Source organism: Taudactylus pleione, unplaced genomic scaffold, assembly GCF_031769625.1.
Source record: "Taudactylus pleione unplaced genomic scaffold, aTauple2 ptg000366l, whole genome shotgun sequence".
In the NCBI taxonomy this organism is placed as follows: domain Eukaryota; kingdom Metazoa; phylum Chordata; class Amphibia; order Anura; family Myobatrachidae; genus Taudactylus; species Taudactylus pleione.
Window position 1 is genome coordinate 9,673,872 of NW_028284767.1, and position 20,022 is coordinate 9,693,893.

General features: G+C 49.3%; 1 protein-coding gene across 2 annotated transcripts in view; it reads left to right on the top strand.

The window, feature by feature from the left end:
• The window catches only part of LIG1 (DNA ligase 1), a 217,596-nt gene that overhangs the window by 88,570 nt on the left and 109,004 nt on the right, over positions 1-20,022 (top strand). For both annotated transcript variants that reach the window (XM_088444581.1, XM_088444580.1), the window contains exons 9-12: positions 1,812-1,923; positions 9,247-9,354; positions 13,376-13,432; positions 16,013-16,185. In XM_088444581.1, coding sequence (XP_088300707.1) covers positions 1,812-1,923; positions 9,247-9,354; positions 13,376-13,432; positions 16,013-16,185 — 450 coding nt within the window. The remainder of the gene's footprint in view (positions 1-1,811; positions 1,924-9,246; positions 9,355-13,375; positions 13,433-16,012; positions 16,186-20,022) is intronic.

Below are 20,022 nucleotides of genomic sequence, written 5' to 3' on the forward strand. Positions count from 1 at the left end.
CCATCCTCAGCAGCTGAGGAGCCACCACTGGAAGTCACACCTTTCAAGGCAAGTGGATGGTTTGAGAGGCTAGCCTACCGATCAATATTGAAGGTACAATTAGACAATGCAACAGCAGTCATCTACATAAATCATCAATGAAGTACCAGAAGTCGTGGAGCCATTAAGGAAGTCAGTCGCATCCTTCACTGGGTGGAATGTTTTCTTTCAGCTCTATTGGAGGTCTACATTCTGGGAGTCCAGAATTACAAGGCCATTCACTCCTGCGAGTAGTCTATGCATCCCGTGGCTTTCCAGCTGCTTGTCCGTCTCTGGGGCTGTCTGAACATCGGCCTCCTGGCAAAACCACAAGCTTCCTTACCTGCACCAGTGACCCGGGAGTCTTATTGGTGGGCGCACTCTCAATGCCGTGGATCTTCATCTCCACCATCCTCATTGCACCGGACTGGCCACGGAGGATCTGGTACACAGACCTTCATAAGTCTGTTCACTGTGTCCCCATGGCACCTCCCTTTCTGGCCGGTTCTTCGCTCCCAGGGCCCGTGTCTTCATCTTGACTTCGTCCATCTGGCTTTGACGGGGTGGCTATTGAAACTTTGATCTTAAAGGCCAGGGCTTTCTCTGATTCAGTTGTCTGGACCATGATCCGTTTCCGGAAATCTTCCTCAGTGAGGATCTATTATCGGGTATGGCAAACCTATTTTGAGTGGTGTTCTGCCTGTGGTTGGGATCCAAATATTTCTTAGAGTTCCATAGGGTTCAAAGGAATTACCTAGGGGTATGTGTGTGGAGTGATCCAGGCACCAAACAGTTACAACTTTAGCCCCCAGAATGCACTGGGTCTTCCCCCCCTATATACCCCGCCCATGGCTACAGGCAGTCAGTTTTTTGTTTGGTGCACAGGATAATTGCACCTAGTTAGTTAGGGGACTCAGGCAGTCCCAAGCTTTTTTTTTTTTTTCCCTCAACAAGCCGCGCTAGGCGTCTTGACGGACAGTCGTGCTGCTGCTCCATCTACCCCTGCTGGCGCCGCAACACCAGTGAGAGAACTGGTGATTTCGGCGGGCGCCAGCGGAGTTTGACTAGACGCTGGGCCCGGGACTGCAGCCGGAAGACACGAGGACGCAGGTATGGTGATACCCCGTGCCTCTGGCAGTGTATACCTGCCGGAGGTTGCTGTAGTGGGCAACCGGGAACGACTGCTTCTCCAACTAGACCATCGGGGCATATAAATCTGGCACCAAGTACAGTGGCAGCAGCCATGTAAAAGGCCAGTGCTCCTGGTGGGAAGATACAGCCTAGGGGAGGTAGGCTCTCTTGCAGGCCCTCCCCAAGCCCAGACGCCGATCCAGAGGCGAGGTTTTCGCGCGTCTGGGTTGCTCCTCCCTGCCTCAATTGTATATGAGACACCCAGAGACCACTTTCAAGTGCTCTACTGTAGCTGCGAATCTCAGGTTGTTTGGTCAGTCTCCCTGTATACCTCTCCTTTGGTGGCCAGGTTATACAGAGCTCAATATCCTACTAAGCTTTGTGCTAAGAAAAATTTAAGGCTGTGCATATTGTGCATTAATCTAGTAAAGGCTGCAAGATCAATTCTGAAACATGATATTCCAAAAAGTGTTTATGGTCTGTCATCCTTTTGTGTCAGTGTGTGTTGAGGATGTTGTTACTATGTGGATTTCTATAGAGTGTGCATATTCTTAGAGCTCTGAAAACTAAGGCCTAATACTTAGCTCAAGTGTAATATTCACTACTACTGACATTTTTAAGCTATATTAATGGACTTTTTTTTATTATTATTTTACTAACAGCTGTGAGCCCGTCCTCTATTAAGTCAGAACAAAGTCAGGAAATATCTGAAAAATGCGTTGCGGAGAACTCTAAAGCAGATGTTCCAGCAAAGCCAACCAAAAATCTTGGCAGGTATACAGCTTGAGATTCCAGTTCATTTGTGATTAATATATTTGCATATAATGTCATATTTGTGGATTGTTAACTAGTTTACACAGTTATGGCTATTACTTTGTGAGACATTAGTCTCAAGGATTTAATTTTCCTTTTTCACACATTTTTTTCATTATACACAACATTTGAGAAGTTCCATCTGCTGTTTGCGTGTTAAGGTGGAGGTAGGGCAAGAATTCCTTTTTGCCGACTAATGGATCTAGACTAGGGATGGGCAATAAGCAGCCCCCCAACTGTTGTAGAACTACACATCCCAGCATGCCCTGTCAGAGTATTGTTATTTGGCCATGGTCAGACTATTGCAAGGCTTGCTAGGATGTGTATTTAAACAACAGCTGGAGGGCCGCTTATCGCCCACCCCTGCAGTCAAGACATCAGAGTTACTCTGCTGGGCCCCCATCTAGAGATGTATCAGTCGGATATGGGACAGCCTGTTGTGTGGCTTTCAAGAAGAATGACAAGTCAATATTACAGGTAACAATCCAGGGATCAGTGGTTTGTTTTCATTACAGACAGACTGGCTGAGAGGCATTAAGAGCCAAGAATATGTGGTAGATCTCCTGTGTATTGGTTAAACTTAACCTAAGTTCCTGACAGACATGGGGTATAGAGAGGGTGAGCCAAGACAAGTGTTCCAAAATACTCAGTCATACACCCACTATACACCATCATGTTCCCAGTATCCCTCAGTGGAAAAATCATTATTTCTACTTCAGGGTCCATAGGGTATCCACAGGATACCTTGGGGTATAGGTGTGACGTCAGTCGCAGGGCACCAAAGAGTTAAGCTTTCAGCCTCCCAGGATGCACTAGGTCCCCCTCCTATACCCCGCCCCCGGGCCAAGGCACCTCAGTTTAGTTTGGTGCCCGGCCGGAGTCGGGTGCACCTGTTGGAGTGGGGACTAGAAGAGCCCCTGAAGCTTTTTATTCATGCAGCTGTGGCTGCACATCTGGATGAACAGCATGGACAGTCAGTCCTGACGTCCATGCTGTCTTCCCTACACCCCGCCGGTACCAGAACGCCGGTACTGATCCGGGGATGCTGGTGGGCGTCTGGGGTCACAGCTAGCGGTGACCCCAGATGCTCCGGACCATGGCCGGATTCAAGGGGGACAGAGGTAAGCAGCGGGGTTCCGCGGCGGGTCCCCGCTGATCACATGGTCCTAAGTCCCCAGGCAGGGGGCTCCCTGGGGACTGGCTGCAGCGTGGAGCCAGGCGACCAACCTGCGCTTCCACTACCCCCTGGGACAGCGGACCGTAAGCAGAGCGGTAGCGCTGCGGCGTCCCAGGGGTTAAATGCATGCCAGGGGAGCGCGCCTTCCCTGTCTCACAGCCGGCGCCTCCCCCGCTGCACACAGCCCTCTCTGCATGCTGCCGACTGGTCCTGTGGCAGCGCTCCTCCCCCAGGCCAGCCTCCTCTCTGCTCCTCGGCGGCCATCTTCTCCAGAACGCATGGTGAACGCTGCTGGAAGCGCTGGACGGAAGCATCGTGGTCTGGGTCCCCCCGCATACCTCTCCTCCGCTGTGGCTCAGGTCTGTGTATGCAGCGCTGTGTCCTACCAGGCCCTGTGTCTGTGTAGTTGAGTGATCAGCGCTGTTAGTGCAGGAATTGTTATTTCTCTGCATTGTATGTGACTGTGCTAGCGCTGCCTGTATCTTTTCTTCTCTAAACTGTCAGCTTTATTACTGTCCCTGTTCTTCTGCTAAAGCCCTTGCGGTGCGGTGCTGCAGGGTGGTCTCTCGCCTATTTAATACTTAATTGGTGAGAGAGGTCACATACGTGGTGCCATCATGTCTGAAAGTGATTTTCCCCTCCGGCTACAGTGTACCACGTGCAAAGTACCGTTAGCGGAGGGGGAGGGCAGCGCGGAGGGCCTTTACCGGCAGTGTTTGTCCATGGCGCGGCCTATTACGGTTACAGCATCGGTACAGGAGCCGCCCTGGGCTTGTTTCGCTCAGGCGTTAACAGCTTTAGTGGGCCAGTTAGCTCCGCAGCCCGCGTTTACTCCGATGGGTTTGTCCCAGCAGTCTGTGGTGTCATCACCCATGCAGGGGTTCCCACGACAATTGGTGGTACCCCACAGTCTCCCTATTTCCCCGCTCCCGGGTTCTCAGGAGCCAGCGTGGGTTAACTCCCTGACGAGTTCTGTACAGCACTTGTCGGATGTGTTGCAAGGGGAGTCTGTGATGCGGCCTCATAAAAGGCCGGTGGCGTCTCTGTCCGCTCCTTATGAGGATGACGAAGGGACGTCTGATGATGGGGAGATTCTGGATCCTTACGATCAGGAACCTCTCCATACTAAGGACGCTGATGCTAAGTCCAAAGTATATATTCCTGGACTTATTCGGGCGGTCCGCACAGCCTTGGTGATTGAGGACGAAGTTCCCCCAGCGGCTAAATCTAAGTATGCCTTTTTCAAAGATGTGAAGGGCGATGCCACAGTCTTTCCTCTTTCGAGTCAGTTGGTGGACCATTTAGAGGAGGCGTGGAAACAACCTGGCAAAAGATACCAGCCGCAGAGACGCCTGGCGGTGGCTTATCCGTTCGCGGATAATTATTTTGCTAAGTGGGAATCCCCTCCACAGGTGGATTCTCACGTGACCCGTCTTGTCCGTAGTGCCACATTGCCGATGCCATCCATGTCCTCCCTTAAGGATGCTACGGACCGCAAGGTAGAAATCTGCCTGAAATCCGCTTATTCCCTTGCAGGGGGGGCAGCACGGCCGGCTATGGCCATTTGCTGGGTTGCCAGAGCGATGGAGCGCTGGGCGGATTCATTAGAGGCTTCTTTTGAATCCGACTGTCCGGCCGAACAGGCGGAGTTGATTGGCAATCTCCGTGATTCGGCCACCTACGTTAACGAGGCGGCTCTAGACATTAGTACTCTGGTGTCTAGAATTTCTTCAGCAGCGGTAGCTGCTCGTCGCACCTTGTGGCTGCGATCCTGGAAGGCGGACGCAGATTCCAAGAAAGGTCTGGAAGCGTTGCCGTTTACCGGAGAAGTTCTCTTCGGTCCGGATCTGGATAAGGTTGTGGCCACGCTGGCGGCAGCCAAATCTGCTTGTCTCCCGTCTGCCGCTGCTCCTTCTGGTTCGGGACCATCGTCCTTTCGGTCATCTAGGGCCCAGGGCAGGCCCAAACCACAGTCGTTTCCTCGACAGGCTGGCCCTAAGAAATCGGTCAAGCCCCGGAAGCAGGCATGGAGTACCAGACGTCCGGCCCCCAAGCCAGATGACAAGCCTGCGGCCTGACGGTCCGGGCCTCCCTTTGGGGGATCCCAGGGTGGGAGGCCGCCTGCTACAGTTCGCCCAGTGTTGGTCGACCACTACGACAGACACTTGGGTTCTGGAGGTGGTTTCCCACGGATACGCCCTCTCCTTCCGGCACAGACCCCCGGCTCGCTTCTTCACCACGGGTCTCCCATCAGACCGGAACAAGGCTACGGAGCTGCGGAAGGTATTGCACACTATGCTCCAGGCTGGAGTTATAGTGGCTGTTCCATTCTCCCAGAGGGGCCAGGGTTTCTATTCAAATCTATTTTTGGTACAGAAACCCAATGGGTCATATCGTCCGATTCTCAACCTCAAAGCACTCAACAAGTCTTTGCGGGTCCCGAAGTTTCGGATGGAGACCCTACGGTCCATCATTCTGGCGCTGGAACCTGGGGACTACTTGGTGTCATTGGACATACAGGACGCTTACCTGCATGTCCCTATTCTTTTGCGCCATCAACAGTTCCTCAGGTTTGCAATCCGCAGCGACCACTTCCAGTTTCGGGCGTTACCTTTTGGCCTGGCAACAGCACCATGTGTTTTCACCAAGGTGATGGCGGTCATGGCGGCTTCTCTGCGGCTGCAGGGAGTCCGCATGTTGCCGTATTTGGACGACCTGTTATTGGTGGCAGGATCTCCAGAGCTCCTGTTACGCCACTTGGACCTGACCATTGCACTGCTGCAACGGCACGGCTGGCTAATCAACTGGCAGAAGTCCACTCTAATCCCGTCTCAGAGGATTCTGCATCTTGGAGCCTTATTGGACTCGGGACAGCAAAGGATCTTCGTGACGGAGGACAAGATCTCTGCTTTACAGTCAAGGGTGCGCAGTTGCCTGCACAGCCGCCGGGTGTCCTTACACTCGGCGATGAGGTTACTGGGCTCCATGGTGTCGGTGTTCGACATGGTGGAATACGCCCAGTTTCACTCCAGACCTCTGCAGCACCTGATCCTGTCCAAGTGGAACGGGCTGCCTCAGTCTCTGAAGTCCAAGACGATTGTGCTCACCCAGGAGGTTCGCCTGTCCCTTGCGTGGTGGTTACAGATGACCCACCTCAACAAGGGACGTCCGTTCTGGGTTCCAAATTGGGTCCTGTTGACAACGGACGCCAGTCTTCGGGGCTGGGGTGCAGTTTCGGGTCCACACTTGTTCCAGGGCAGGTGGACGCCGACAGAAGCGGAGCTTCCAATAAATATCTTGGAACTCCGTGCGGTCTTCAATGCTCTCCAGCAGGCACAGCGGTTTCTCCAGGGTCGCCCGGTGCAGGTCCAGTCGGACAACGCTACCACCGTGGCCTACATAAACAGGCAAGGAGGAACTCGCAGTCGGGCGGCTCTCGTAGAGGTCTCTCGGATCCTGGTTTGGGCGGAGCGCAATCTTCCGGCCATATCAGCGGTCTTCATCCCGGGAGTGCTAAATTGGGAGGCGGACTTTCTAAGTCGCCAGGACGTTCATCCGGGGGAATGGTCCCTGCACCCGGACGTTTTTCAACTACTGGTGGACAGGTGGGGTCTTCCAGAAATCGACCTCATGGCGTCCCGGCACAACAACAAGTTGCCGGTGTACGGGTCTCGCACAAGAGACGAAGGGGCGTCTCTGGTGGATGCTCTGTCCGTCCGGTGGACGTTCCGGTTCGCATACCTGTTCCCTCCGGTCTCCCTTCTTCCACGGGTAATCCGGAAATTCAAACAGGAAGGAGGGACGCTCCTGTTGATAGCTCCCGCGTGGCCCAGACGGCACTGGTTCTCAGACCTTCAGGGTCTGTCCGTGTACAGTCCTCTGCGGTTGCCGCTACGACCGGACCTTCTGTCTCAGGGTCCTTGCCTTCACCCGGACCTGACTCGGCTGTCTTTGACGGCGTGGCTGTTGAGACGGCCATGCTGAGGTCCCGGGGGTTTTCCAGCTCTGTGGTGCGTACCATGTTACGAGCTCGGAAACCGTCTTCCGCGAGGATATACCATCGCGTGTGGCATACGTTCTTCCAGTGGTGTCGACCGAGAGGTTATGCACCGCGGGAGTTTCGTCTGTCTCGGATTCTCGCCTTCCTGCAAGCGGGACTAGATCATGGGCTTCGCCTTGCTTCTTTGAAGGTACAGGTTTCGGCCCTATCTGTCTGGTTTCACCGTAGGATTGCTACAATCCCGGATGTGCGCACCTTTATGCAGGGTGTTCTCCGCATTCAGCCGCCCTTTGTTCCACCTGTGGCGCCTTGGGATTTGGCTGTGGTCCTGAGGGCTCTCCAAGGACCGCCGTTTGAACCACTGGGCTCAGTGGATCTTAAATGGCTAACAGCTAAGACTGTTTTCCTTCTGGCCATTGCTTCGGCCAGACGTGTTTCTGAGTTAGGGGCTCTTTCTTGTAGACCCCCTTTCTTGGTTTTTTATGGGAACAGGGCAGTGCTCCGCACTCGGCCCAAGTTTCTTCCCAAAGTTGTTTCCCGGTTTCATGTTAACGAGGAAATAGTTGTTCCGGCCTTTAACTCACCGGGTCTTTCCGTGGGTGAGGCCTCTTTGGATGTTGTGCGGGCCTTAAGGACTTATGTTGACCGCACTTCTTCGTTTAGGAAGTCGGACGCTTTGTTTGTCCTCTATGGCTTCCGTAAAAAGGGTTGGCCTGCTTCAAAGCAAACTTTGGCAGCCTGGATCCGTATGGCTATTTCTGAAGCTTATCTTCATGAAGGCCTACCGGTCCCTCCTTCTCTGAAGGCTCATTCCACTAGGTCTGTGGGTCCTTCGTGGGCAGCTCGACGTGGTGCCTCGGCAGTTCAGATCTGCAAGGCTGCTACATGGTCTTCTGTCCATACCTTCGTGAGGTATTACAGGTTTGACACCTTCGCCTCTCAGGATGCTTCCTTCGGGCGGCGGATTCTCCTTTCTGCACAGGAGCGTCCCCACCCTTAAAGGATACTGCTTTGGGACATCCCCAAGGTATCCTGTGGATACCCTATGGACCCTGAAGTAGAAAATATGAGATATGGTAAGAACTTACCCTTGTTATCTCTATTTCTACGAAGTCCATAGGGTTCCACAGGACTCCTGCCCTGTCGCACCTGTGCTGCAGATGGGCTTTGCTCTGGTCACCGGTTTTCCGTCTCCCTCTGGTGAGAATGTGATTCTTGTATGTGTCCAGATCTTTGTTCTCTCTCTTCCTTCTCCTCCTCCGGCCTATGGCTTGGTAACTAACTGAGGTGCCTTGGCCCGGGGGCGGGGTATAGGAGGGGGACCTAGTGCATCCTGGGAGGCTGAAAGCTTAACTCTTTGGTGCCCTGCGACTGACGTCACACCTATACCCCAAGGTATCCTGTGGAACCCTATGGACTTCGTAGAAATAGAGATAACAAGGGTAAGTTCTTACCATATCTCATATAATCTAAAGTGAAGATCACAAACAAAATATTTACCAGTAAATGTGAGATTTGAATGACTAATGCTGGCCATACACTCTGCAATTATCGGGACGATCCGCCTGATATCGGCGGATCGCCGAGATAATTGCAGCGTGTATGCGGGCGACCGAGGGTTAATTATTGCTCGGTCGGGCATGCTGGATTGTCCAGCTTGCCCGTCCGATGCGATATTTACCCGGGAAACTGTCGGCCGCATCGGGCAGTGTATGCCCAGCGCGGCCGACAGATAGACATTTCCTGTGTTCCTTCCTACGGAAGGAACAGGGAAATGTCTCCTCTCCCGGGGGCGGAGCGCGGATGTCGGGCTATACACTGTGAGATTTCTCTCACAGTGTATGCCGCGGACATCTGCGGCTGGCAGCCAGCCAGATAAAATGTGTCGGTCTGACAGACATTTTATCTGGCAGTGTATGCCCAGCATAATACTTTTCTTATCATAACTTTCTATTTTTAAGTTTGTTCCCCAAATGAAAATTTGTCCCATAAATATTTATAATAGAGTTGTATGATTGACTTATATAGATGTTCACTTTATTGAATCTGAGTGGTGATAATATGTACAGACTTATTTGTTGTTATTATTATTATTATTCTTTTTTAGTTTCTTTGGAGCCCTTAAGCAAGACGGTCTAGATAAACAGACCGATTATAAACCATCCAAAAGTGGTTATCATCCCATAAATGATGCCTGTTGGAGTAAAGACCAGTTGTAAGTATTGCAAATTATGTTTATTTTCCAATGATACTATGCTGATTTTCGACCCCTTTAGCACTGCACCAAAAGTAGATAATGTGTATCCAAAAAAAAATGCCACTGAGAGGGAACACAAAATAAATAAATAATGTTATTACCTATTACACTACAACAATGGAATACTTTGAAGGAGCAAGGTTACAGATAATGGTGAAAGGATTCTCTAATCACAATAATATACTGATGCCAAAGATGTAAAAAGTGTTAGGTAAATACCGAAACACTAGCATTCAATGCCAACACCCAAAAGAAGGCCTTTAACATAAAATAAAAACAATTGAATTTCTATACATTTTTATTAAAATACAATCTCTCAGTTTACACAATTTGCTGTAAGGTTTCTGCTCTCAAAGTAGAAAACATTCCACCCTTATTTTAGGGGTACAGATTTCAAGTGTGTGTCCTTAAAGTGGATCCCACAGCTTGTTTACCCTATATGTTTTGCCTCCTTACAAGACTTCATCAGGGGTTATCTCAAGAATATCAAAACAATTATCAAAAAATGTGTACAACACAACATGTCACATTTGCTTTTCTTCTAGAAACCAATTCAATAAGCATCCGGAAAATGTAACTGTCCCACCTCAGAGTGTGTGCATATTGTAATTAAACACAAATAGGTGTAATATGACAGGATAATCATCGAATTAACGGAAATTACCCTTGTCACACTTAGCCAACAGGAAATCTGTGCAAATTTGTGTGTGTTTGTGTGTATATAATATATGTATGTGTGCGTGTGTGTAAAATTTCTCCATCAAGACTGGGGGACACTGGACCATGGGATTGTAGGTTGAGGCTGGATTAATAAACTGTAGTTTTAAATCCTATGCTCCTCCCCTGTGCCCTTGTAGGTAGCTTTATCTTTACTTTTATTTGTATGCCTTGTGGGAAGCTGAGTCCAGATGGGACCTGCGTGGGCTTGGGGCTCTCAGCATGTCGGGGTGCGCCCTAGGGCAGCTGGTGGCGTTTTTCTGGGAGACCAAGTTTAGGCTTGGGTGTTCCCTCATCTCGGGTTTTTTTCCCCGATATAGGGTTAAGTTCCTAGCCTAGGTATGTCCGACTCTGGCTCAGGCTTTGCAGTGTGTGGCATCACAACTTACATCAGGTTCCTCTATTTTGCCGCTTTTTTTTTCCGCAGGACTCCTCGGCTCTGCGAGGCGCAAGAGGAGGTGTGTTCTTCCTACCAGGGCACCATTAGCATTTTCACGAAGGAAAGCCATTGCGCAGACTTGCACTGTTCTGAAAGAATAGGACCTGCTATCTTTTCCACCTAATTGCTGCTGTGCACCACTCTGTAAGCGGTTTAGTTCTGGAGTCCTATACCTCTGGGTCTGTCCCAGCGTTGGCGATGGAAAGTGATTACTTTCCCTTCGACGCGTCTCTCCGGTCTCCTCATGGAGGCTTAGGAGATGCCCGATTCGCAGGGCTCTGTTCCTTACTCAGTTCCTTACAGTGGCTTGAGTATCCACAGGGAAGAACCACCCACGGTAGTCACTGTGGTAGCCGTTTAGATCGCCACACGCCCCTTCCTGGGCATACCTCAGCATCCAGTAGGGATCCGCTGGCTAGACCTTGGTTGATTGTCTCCGGTCTGGTTTGATATGTTCTGTGGTCGTTCCGGCCTTGGCGTGCCCAGACATGGGTGGTGTGAGCTGGGGTCAGTAGGGCTTCACAGTGATTCGCCCTGGGATTCCTTTCCGCATTGGTAGGTCATGCACGGCAAGCTTCACAGTTTTGGATGGGATCCTGGTATCCGCTGGCTTCTGCAAGTGGCTGCCTTGACTGTTTCGTGGAATTTTTATCCAGAGCATCGGTTTCCGCGGTCCACACTGTTCCTTCAGGTCTCCAGGGGCATTAAGGCTCTCCGAGTGAGGTTAATCCTGGTGGCTCCAGGCTGGCGACGCTAATCATGGTACACTGAGATTCTCCTGAGGTCAGTGGGCCCGGGGCGGTGTCTTTCACTTTGTCCAGACCCTCTACAACTAGGCTCTTTTCTACTGATTGACTTCCTCGGTTGGTTTTCGTGTCTGGACTTCTGGGCCTGGGAGTGATGACGCTGCAGGTCTTTTTCTCTCTCGTGGTCCGTACTAGGCTGCAAGCCCAGACTCCGTTTCCATCTCACGCTTACCTCCGCGTTAGGAAACTCGCCTACCTTTCACATTTCTTGGCCTCCCTTCTGAAGGGTTGGGAGGCCGGCTGACGACTTTGTCGCGTGACGTTGCAGGGTTTGGTCCTGTATTTTTCTTTCCAGCTGCGTTTCACTCTTCTTCCAGGGGTCCAAATAGTTTTTGCACGGTGTGCTGCGTTTTTGTCACTGTTTCATCTGCAGGTGGAGCCGTGGATTCTTAATCTAGTCTTCTGGGCTCTCACACAGGCTCCATTGGAGTTGTTGTATGCAATGGATCTTTAGTCTGTTGCTTGGAAGCTGTTCTTCCTTATGACTATTTCCTTCCCTCCGCATAGTTACGTATTTGCTCTTCTTCCAGGTGCGGTTCTCCGTACATGTTTATGATTCCAGCCAACACTGGTTTCGGATGTTGTCCTTCCAGTTCTTCCTCCTTTGGAGAATTCCCGGGACTAGGATGATCTGGCTTTGCTAGTTGGGCTGAGCTCTGCAGATTTCCTTGGATGCTTCGTCTTTGGTACGCTGCACTGTTCTCTGTGGGTTATTTATGATGTTTTGGAACATGATTGACCAGCTGATCAGCAGACCCTTACACGTTGGATCAGCTCGGTCATCACAGTCTATTCTGGGACGGGTTGACTGCCACCAGACAGGGTGTCAGCGCCTTCCGCTAGGGCGGCGGCGAACTCTTGGGCAACACAACGCGGGACTTCAGAAGCACAGGTCCACTGTGCAGCAATCTGGTCCCCTGTCCGCATGTTTGCTCATATTTACGTTTCAGTTTTTTTTGCCTCCGTCGGCACCCACTCTGGGCGTACAGTTCTCTGGTCGGGCAGCTTGAGCATTCCCTCCCCTGGGGACAGCTTTTGAATGCCCCATGGTCCAGTGTCCTCCAGCCTTGATGAAGGAGAAAAGGGGATTTTTGGTTACTTAGCGATGAATCCTATTCTCTGAATCAGGCTTGGGGACACTGCGAGCCCTCCCTCACGCTCAGTTGTGTGAGGTGTTTGGTTGTTGACCGGTCTTTTCCCTACTATTTTGTTTGGTTGTTCTAAACGGTTTCATGGGGTTCCTGCTACTCCTCTCCGTACTCTTTTAAAGAAGTACTTTAACTGTGGGATTGCAGTGGGAAGGAGCATAGGGTTTAAAGCTACAGTTTTATGAAGTGCCAGCTCCAGCCCCAACCTACAATCCCATGGTCCAGTGTCCCCCAGCCTAATTCAGAGAAAAGGATTCAACGATAAGTAACCAAAAATCCCCTTTTATGGTCGACGGACCGGGTATGGGATGCCAGCAGTCAGGATCTCTGCTGTCAGAATCCCAACACCACCGGCATCCCGATGGGGCTAGCATGATGATCTGTGTGCCTAACCCTAATCCCCCCCCCCAGTGCCTGAACCTAACCTCCCCACACTCAAAACCTAACCCTCTCCCCTTAGTACCTAACCCTTCCCCTAGTGCCTACCCTCGCAACCTAACTCTAACCCCCCACCCCGCTACTTATCTTTGGTATCCCGACGGTCGGGATGTCGCGCTGGGATTGTGATAGGTGTCGGGATTCTGGCGCCGGGTAATATCTTGGCCATCGGAATACTGACTGTATCCCATTGTCGACCACACTTTGCTTTTGGAGAACCCTTTCTGTGAGACAGAAATATTCCACTTCATTATACTTTTCACAAGTTTACGTTTTCTTTGTACTATAGTCGTCAAATATAAAAATGTCTCCAACCAATTACAAATCTTTACCCCTAATGTGGCTTAATATAAAAATATTTAATGAAAATAATGTGCAACAAAAGTTTTACTGCCATGGTAACTGATGCTCTGGTTTTCTTTTCACCTCAGGGTACCGTACTTGGCAGTTGCTCGCACATTTGAGACAATAGAAAACGAGTCTGCACGGTAATTCAAACTTTATTAATGTCCAAATTGCTTCTGTAATATGTCTGCCTGTATCAATGCTCCCCCCCAAGTGGCACCTAGTGGTGTTCAGAGCTGTTGGGATTACTACCGCCAATGCATTCTTTGTGTCATCTGTATTATAGGCAAGGCCCAACTTTTAATGTACTTTGATAATGTTCCAGTGTATTCAGTGAATAGGGATGGACCATAAACCTCATCTGGTTATATCACTTTTTTTTTTTTTTTTTTTTATAAAACTCAGACATTCACCCTGTGCTGTCCTTCACAGATGGTACATGCTGTGGACTGTAACATCAATCTCCTAGGATTACCTACGGTAAACTTGTTTAGAGCTTGTCCCAAATATTGCTCTCCCCAAATACACACTCTGCTCTCTTTCTGTACTGTAGAGCCAAAACAAGGATTCCCCTACCTTTATATTGTATGACTGTACCATTCCTTGTGTTATTGTGAGGAGGGGGCCAATATGGAAATGGTGGTAAGGGCCACTGAGGCTGCCCTTTTTGTGCTAGGATTCATACTGAACTGATGCAGTTAGTTTTTCCTCAAACAGGGAATGGTGAAGCCTCCTCTTTTGTAAGCAGGAAAGCTGCTAACTCAGTGATGGGATATACTCATCGTTGACATCATAGGTGTCAGGAAATAGGGAATTTGGAATTTACTGGATCTCTATGTAGGTAGAGTTTACTGGTGTCATTCTTCTAAACTAGCTTTCTTACAGGACGAAAGATAAAATATTAGTAACTATATTGCAATAAAAGCTGTACTATTCATAGCTAATTCAATCCTTAATTAAATTGGTGGACTGGAAAATTAATGGTGGGAAATTTGTCCTCTGTGAGCCAGAATATTTATGTCCAAATAGGAAGCAGTTATTTTTCCATGTGCACCTAATTAAATTTAGTTTTAAAGCTGGCTACACTTTGTTTGGGTATGTTGAGCATATCTCTCATTTGGAGAAATTTTAAGTGCTAGAAAAGGGTTGGGCATTAAGCGGCCCTCCAAATGCTGTGCTACACATCACAGCAAGCTCTGCCACAGTTTTGCTGTCAGGGCATGATAAAACTGTGGCAGGGCATGCTCAGATGTGTAGTATCACAGCAACTAGAGGGCTGCTTATTGCCCTCCCCTTTTCTAGAAGGACATCTCACAATATTATATCAGGATGTTGTGGTAGCAGGGAAGTCTCTGAAGTATAAATGAAAAGGACATTGTCTACAAAAAGAGACCGGTTTATTTACTAACCCTTGCATGGAGATAAATACCAGCCAATCAGCTCCTAATTGCCCTGTCAGCGGCTGTGTTTGAAAAATGAAAGTTAGGAGCAGGTTGGCTGGTACTATGTCCACTTTATCTACATCCAAGGCTTAGTAAATAGACCCCACAGTTTGGGATGTGCCCATACTTGCTGACGTTTTGTAGCTCCTTCCCGGGAGAAGCCTGGAGAAGAGACGCAGCTGGTCACTTCGGTGGGTGGGGCCGGGCTCCTGTGTCATTAGGCCACGCCCCTGTCATGGTAAACTGCCCTGAAATGTGGGGCGTGCTAAATGACTTTTTGTCATATAGCCCTGCTCCCTCCATTTAGAGACTCATTTCCAAGCAATTATCTCCCCATCCTGCCCACATTACTAGGAAGGGGATGGGATACAGGAGATCCGGACACACTTCTGGGGGTGTGGAGCGCTACCTGACAATTCGTAGCCTCCCGAAACTTGCGGGAGAGTAGGTAAGTATGGTTGTGCCCTAGAGGAGAATGTTTGTAAACAGAGGAGTAGACCTAATTTCTCAGTCAGAGTTCTGTTTGCCAAAATAAAATCACTGGAGTTAGGTGACATAGTCCAATTAGATAAATTACATGGAATAAACAGGAAGTCATTAATTAAAACTCAGGCCAATGGAAAGTTGTGCAAAGATTGATATTAAGATTTCCCCTTCCTAAAGTGCAGGTTGTTAGAATCTGATTGGTTGCTATGGGCAACAACTCCACTTCTAAAAAAAAAAAAAAACCCTCACTGTAGAATTTTAATGGGACTATACACAGGGAATTCCACAATCTTTTGTGACAAAGTGGGAAATTCAGTTAACTGCTGCAATGTACCATGACTAATTTACTCAATTAGCCCCGAAGCGTGGCTGCCGTCAGCCCTTTATCTGGGGGTTGTTTTTTTTCAGGAGCTCAGTAGGCTCCGAATAAATATCCCTGATAATGGGCTGTGATTAGGAAGCCAGCGGCGAAAACATATAGGTCAATGAACTTATCACTTATCCTATGTGTATTCGCCCGATAATAGGAAATTTTTCGGGCAGATAAAACGGGCTTCAATTGAATTGTCTGAAGGTCAAAAAAAAAATGCGGTAAGTCCTGTTTTATCCACCCCAACAATTATCGTGGCTAATTGAACCCCAGCCCCCACCATTTCTCCCCCCCCCCCCAAATCGGTTTACTCATTAGAGTAGATTAAACATGTTTTTTTAAAGCAAAAAGAAAAACTAGAAAGGTATTGAAGATTTTATATTGGTGTGAACTTTTTTATATGGATATTTTTTTTTTTTCTTCAGCCTAAAAAACATTGAAACACTGAGTAATTTTCTGCGCTCTGTCATCTGCTTAACTCCGGTGGATCTTCTACCTTGTATCTATCTCTGCTTGAACCGCCTGGGTCCTGCTTATGAAGGTCTTGAGCTTGGCATTGGAGAAACCATATTAATGAAAGCAGTTGCACAAGCAACAGGTATGAATGTTTTTTTTAAATATTCTGAAAATTATGTATTCAATATAAATTTTTTATAAATATTATTTTCATTTTTAGGTAAGCTTTGTCTATACTATAAGCACAGCCAAAGTATTTGCACTATGCAAACCTACATATAAAATGTAAAAATAAGTTGAGGTACTTCAAACTTGAAAGACTAAACACACAATTACTATAGCAGTAGATAACCATTAAAACTGCGACATCTACTTTATTTAAAATTATATCTCTTTGGGAGGGGGGGTGTTCATGTTAAGTATATTGACTATTATTAATTAGATCGCAATAATCAAGAAAAGCTGATATTTAAATTGTGCCATTGTTATCGATTGCCTTAAGCATTTAAATTAGAAAAATAAAATAACTGTTAATAACACAACCCCTTGAAATGTTAACTTAATTTCTACTTCAGGGTCCATAGGGGGTCCACAGGGTTGACCTTGGGGTATAGGTTGGGAACCAAATCCGGGCACCACGCAGTTAAAGCTTTTAGCTCCCAGGATGCACTTGGGTCCACTCTCCCTATAACCCCACCCCCAAGCCAGAGGCACCTCAGTTTAAGTTGGTGCCCGGCCGGAATCGGGTCACCGTTTAGTGCAGTGGGGAGCTGATTAGCAGCCCCTAAGCTTTATTTTTTCTAAAGGACAGAGTTTTTTATTTTTCCTTTGGATTCTTCAGAGCGGCAGCGTCAGACTGTCCATAGGACGTCTAAGCTGCCGCTCCGTCACCCCGCTGGCGCTGAGACGCCAGTACAGATCTGGGGATCTCAGCGGGACCCCAGAGTCTGTACTAGCCGGACTCTGCGGGCGCCCAGGACTGCTGCCGGATCCACGGGGAGCAGGTAAGGCGCGGGTCACCGCTTGCGGTGATCCGCGCATTTGAAATGCAGTCCTGTGCCTCGGGTCTCTGGGGACAGACCGGAGGCGCCGGCAGTGGCGGTGGGCCCCCCATACCCCGTGTGTCCACTAGACCACCAGGGACTTAGTGTTCGGTGCAGGGAGCCGGCGTCCCGGGGGTTAATAGCCGGCCAGGGGAGACAGCCTTCCCTGTTACAGAGGCTCCTCCCCTCAGCTCAGCGCGCCTTTCAGTATCTATAGTCTGGCGTCGCTGAGCTGCTTCCTCCGCGGGCCACGCTTCTTCTGAGGTCTCCAGCGGCCATTTTCTCTGTGGTGCAGCAGAAATCTCTCAGGATGGCAGTTGGCCCAGTCCCCCTGCGTACCTCACCATCAGGTCAGTGTACACAGCGCTGTAGCCTTCCCAGACACTGAATCTGGGTAAGTTGCATGCAGTGTAATAGTGCAGTATATTATATGACATGTTTATGTATATATGTGTATATCTGCATTGTATGTGACTTATGCTAGTGCTGACTGTACTTTATTCTCTCACCTGTCAGTGTATATCTATCCCTTTCCTTATCTGCCCTAATACAGCTGTACTTGGGGTGGTTCTGAGACCTCACATTTATATACTTGTTAATATTTGTGAGGTTTGTCACATACTGTTGCGTGCTGCACGTTGCCATATTTTGAGTGGAACTGTGTGTTGCATACGCTGAAAATGGGTCCCTGCAGCTAATTTTTAGTTTCAGTCAGGACCAGTATAGCGCTGCTTGATCACAAGGCTTGGTCAGATATGTCTGACCAGGAGATAGAGCGTTATACTGCACCCATTTTTACTATCCTGCAAGCCATGTGCTGCAGGTGTTAGTGCGGAGGATTTAACTCTTAAAGGGTTCTGTATGTGGCGTCATCGGGTGCCGGCCCCTTTCACGACCCCCTTGGGCGGTTTGTTTTCTCGGGATCCTCTTAATTGCGGATCGCCGGGCGGGCCCCATTGTTGTACCTCACTTGGGGTTACTTCACCATACTGCCCTTTTTCATCTCAGGGTATCTCGCAGTTTCTTGCACTCTTCGCCTGTGACACAGACTACCGCTCCCTACAGGGGTTTTTCGAGTATATGAATTCCCCCTGGTGCCACAATAGTCTGTCATGCCCCTTGCAGGGATTACCACAACAGCCACCCTGGGTGGATGTCGTTTTTCTATGAAACGCAAATTGGCGTGGTTGACGCCCTGTGCTTACTTCCCACTTGGCTCTACCGTGAACTGGATACTGTTTTGGGCTCTTTCCCTCTTACACGGGGGGAAGCCTATCTCAAGTATTATTATCCCTGTTTTAGGGCTGGTAGCAGGTCCATTCTGCACCTGTATCATACACCCTCAGTATTACGTGCCTTTTGGGTCCCTGTTGCTGACTAGCGGGTGGATCGCATGGCGGGACTCTGGCTGTTGCCAGATATGAGGTATTACAACAGTGTTTGGTCTCCTGTCCCAAATTCCCTGAGGGTCATCATGAGCCCCTCCTGGGGTGGATGGGCGTGTTACTCGTCGGATTACAGACGTTACTACGCATCCCATTCCTGCGTGGTCGGATTCTTCTGATCCGTAGGTGGTAACTCTGCCTGAAATCAGTATACTCGCTTTCAGGGGTTGTTACCCATCCTACCATGGCGATAGCATGGTTGGTTAATACTATTGCATACTGAGCTGATGCATTTGTAATGTTTTTTCCCCTCCTACACGTCTGGGGTTCAAATGTATTTGGTTGCTCACGTAATATATGCAGTTGTCATAGGTGGACATGCCTATATTGGATACCAGCTCCTAATTTTCAGAGTTCCGGCTGCGACGGTATCCTCCGTAATACCCTATGGCTGCGCTCTGGGAATGCAGAGGTGCAGATACCATCTATAGGGTATATCTTGTTGGGTCCTGACCTTGACAGTGGCAGTACAAATTTCCCGCCGTCAGCTATGCTCACTACGGGGCCTCAGACTATTAAGTCTTTTTGTCCTCTGGGTCAGCCTAAAGGTCTGTTTCTTCATAGACTGTCGGCCTTTACAAGGGCCGACATATCCAGTTCCGAGCAGACCTGGACTGCCAGCCGATCCTGCTTCTGAACCTACGGATATATCGTCAGCCTGACGAGACAGGCCTACCACTGGGAGATGGCGATTTCTCAGTTTGCCCGGTACTAGTGTCTAGTTGCCGCGGCTACGTGGGTAGGAGGGTACGCACTCTCTTTGCTCAGGCGGCCTATTTCCATGTGATGGTACGCAGGCCCTTATTCGGAACAGGGCCTTACAAATCCAGAAAGCTATACAGTTGTTGCGGTAAGCGGAGCTAATTGGGCCATCCCCACTTTCTCAGCGAGGGACTGGTTGTTCTGCTTTCTTTCTGGTGCGGTGGCTGAATGGTCCTCTTTGGCCTATTCTCTGTCTCAATTCCCCGAACCAGTTCCTAAAGCTACCTGGGCTCAGGAAGCAATCCCTATGCTCCATCATACTATGTTTGGAACCTGGGGACTTTATGGTATCACTGGATATACAGGACGCGTGCCTACGGGTACTTACAGAGACCTTACCTCAGCATGGACTGAGGTTTGCTGTATCACAGCACTTACGATTTTTCGGGCTCTGCCTGTTGGGACTGCTCTCAGCCCCACAGGGGTTTACCAGCGTTTTGGATTTTCTGACAGTTCTTCTGTTCAGTATATCCCAATGCTCCTGTACCTGGATGGCCTCCTGCTCTTAGCAGGATCACCGGGGTACTTTACAGCCGGGTCTGACTGACTGACAGGGGGGTTGACTGCAGACGTTTAATCAATGGGGAAAAAGTCCTCCCTGCATCCCTCTCTGGGTATTCTTCACCTAGGAGCCCTGCTGGATTCTCAGAATCTGAGAATTCTTCTGGCATAAGACGGCATCTCCACTCTTCCATTAGGAGTACATGGATGTCTGCGCAGTCGACATAT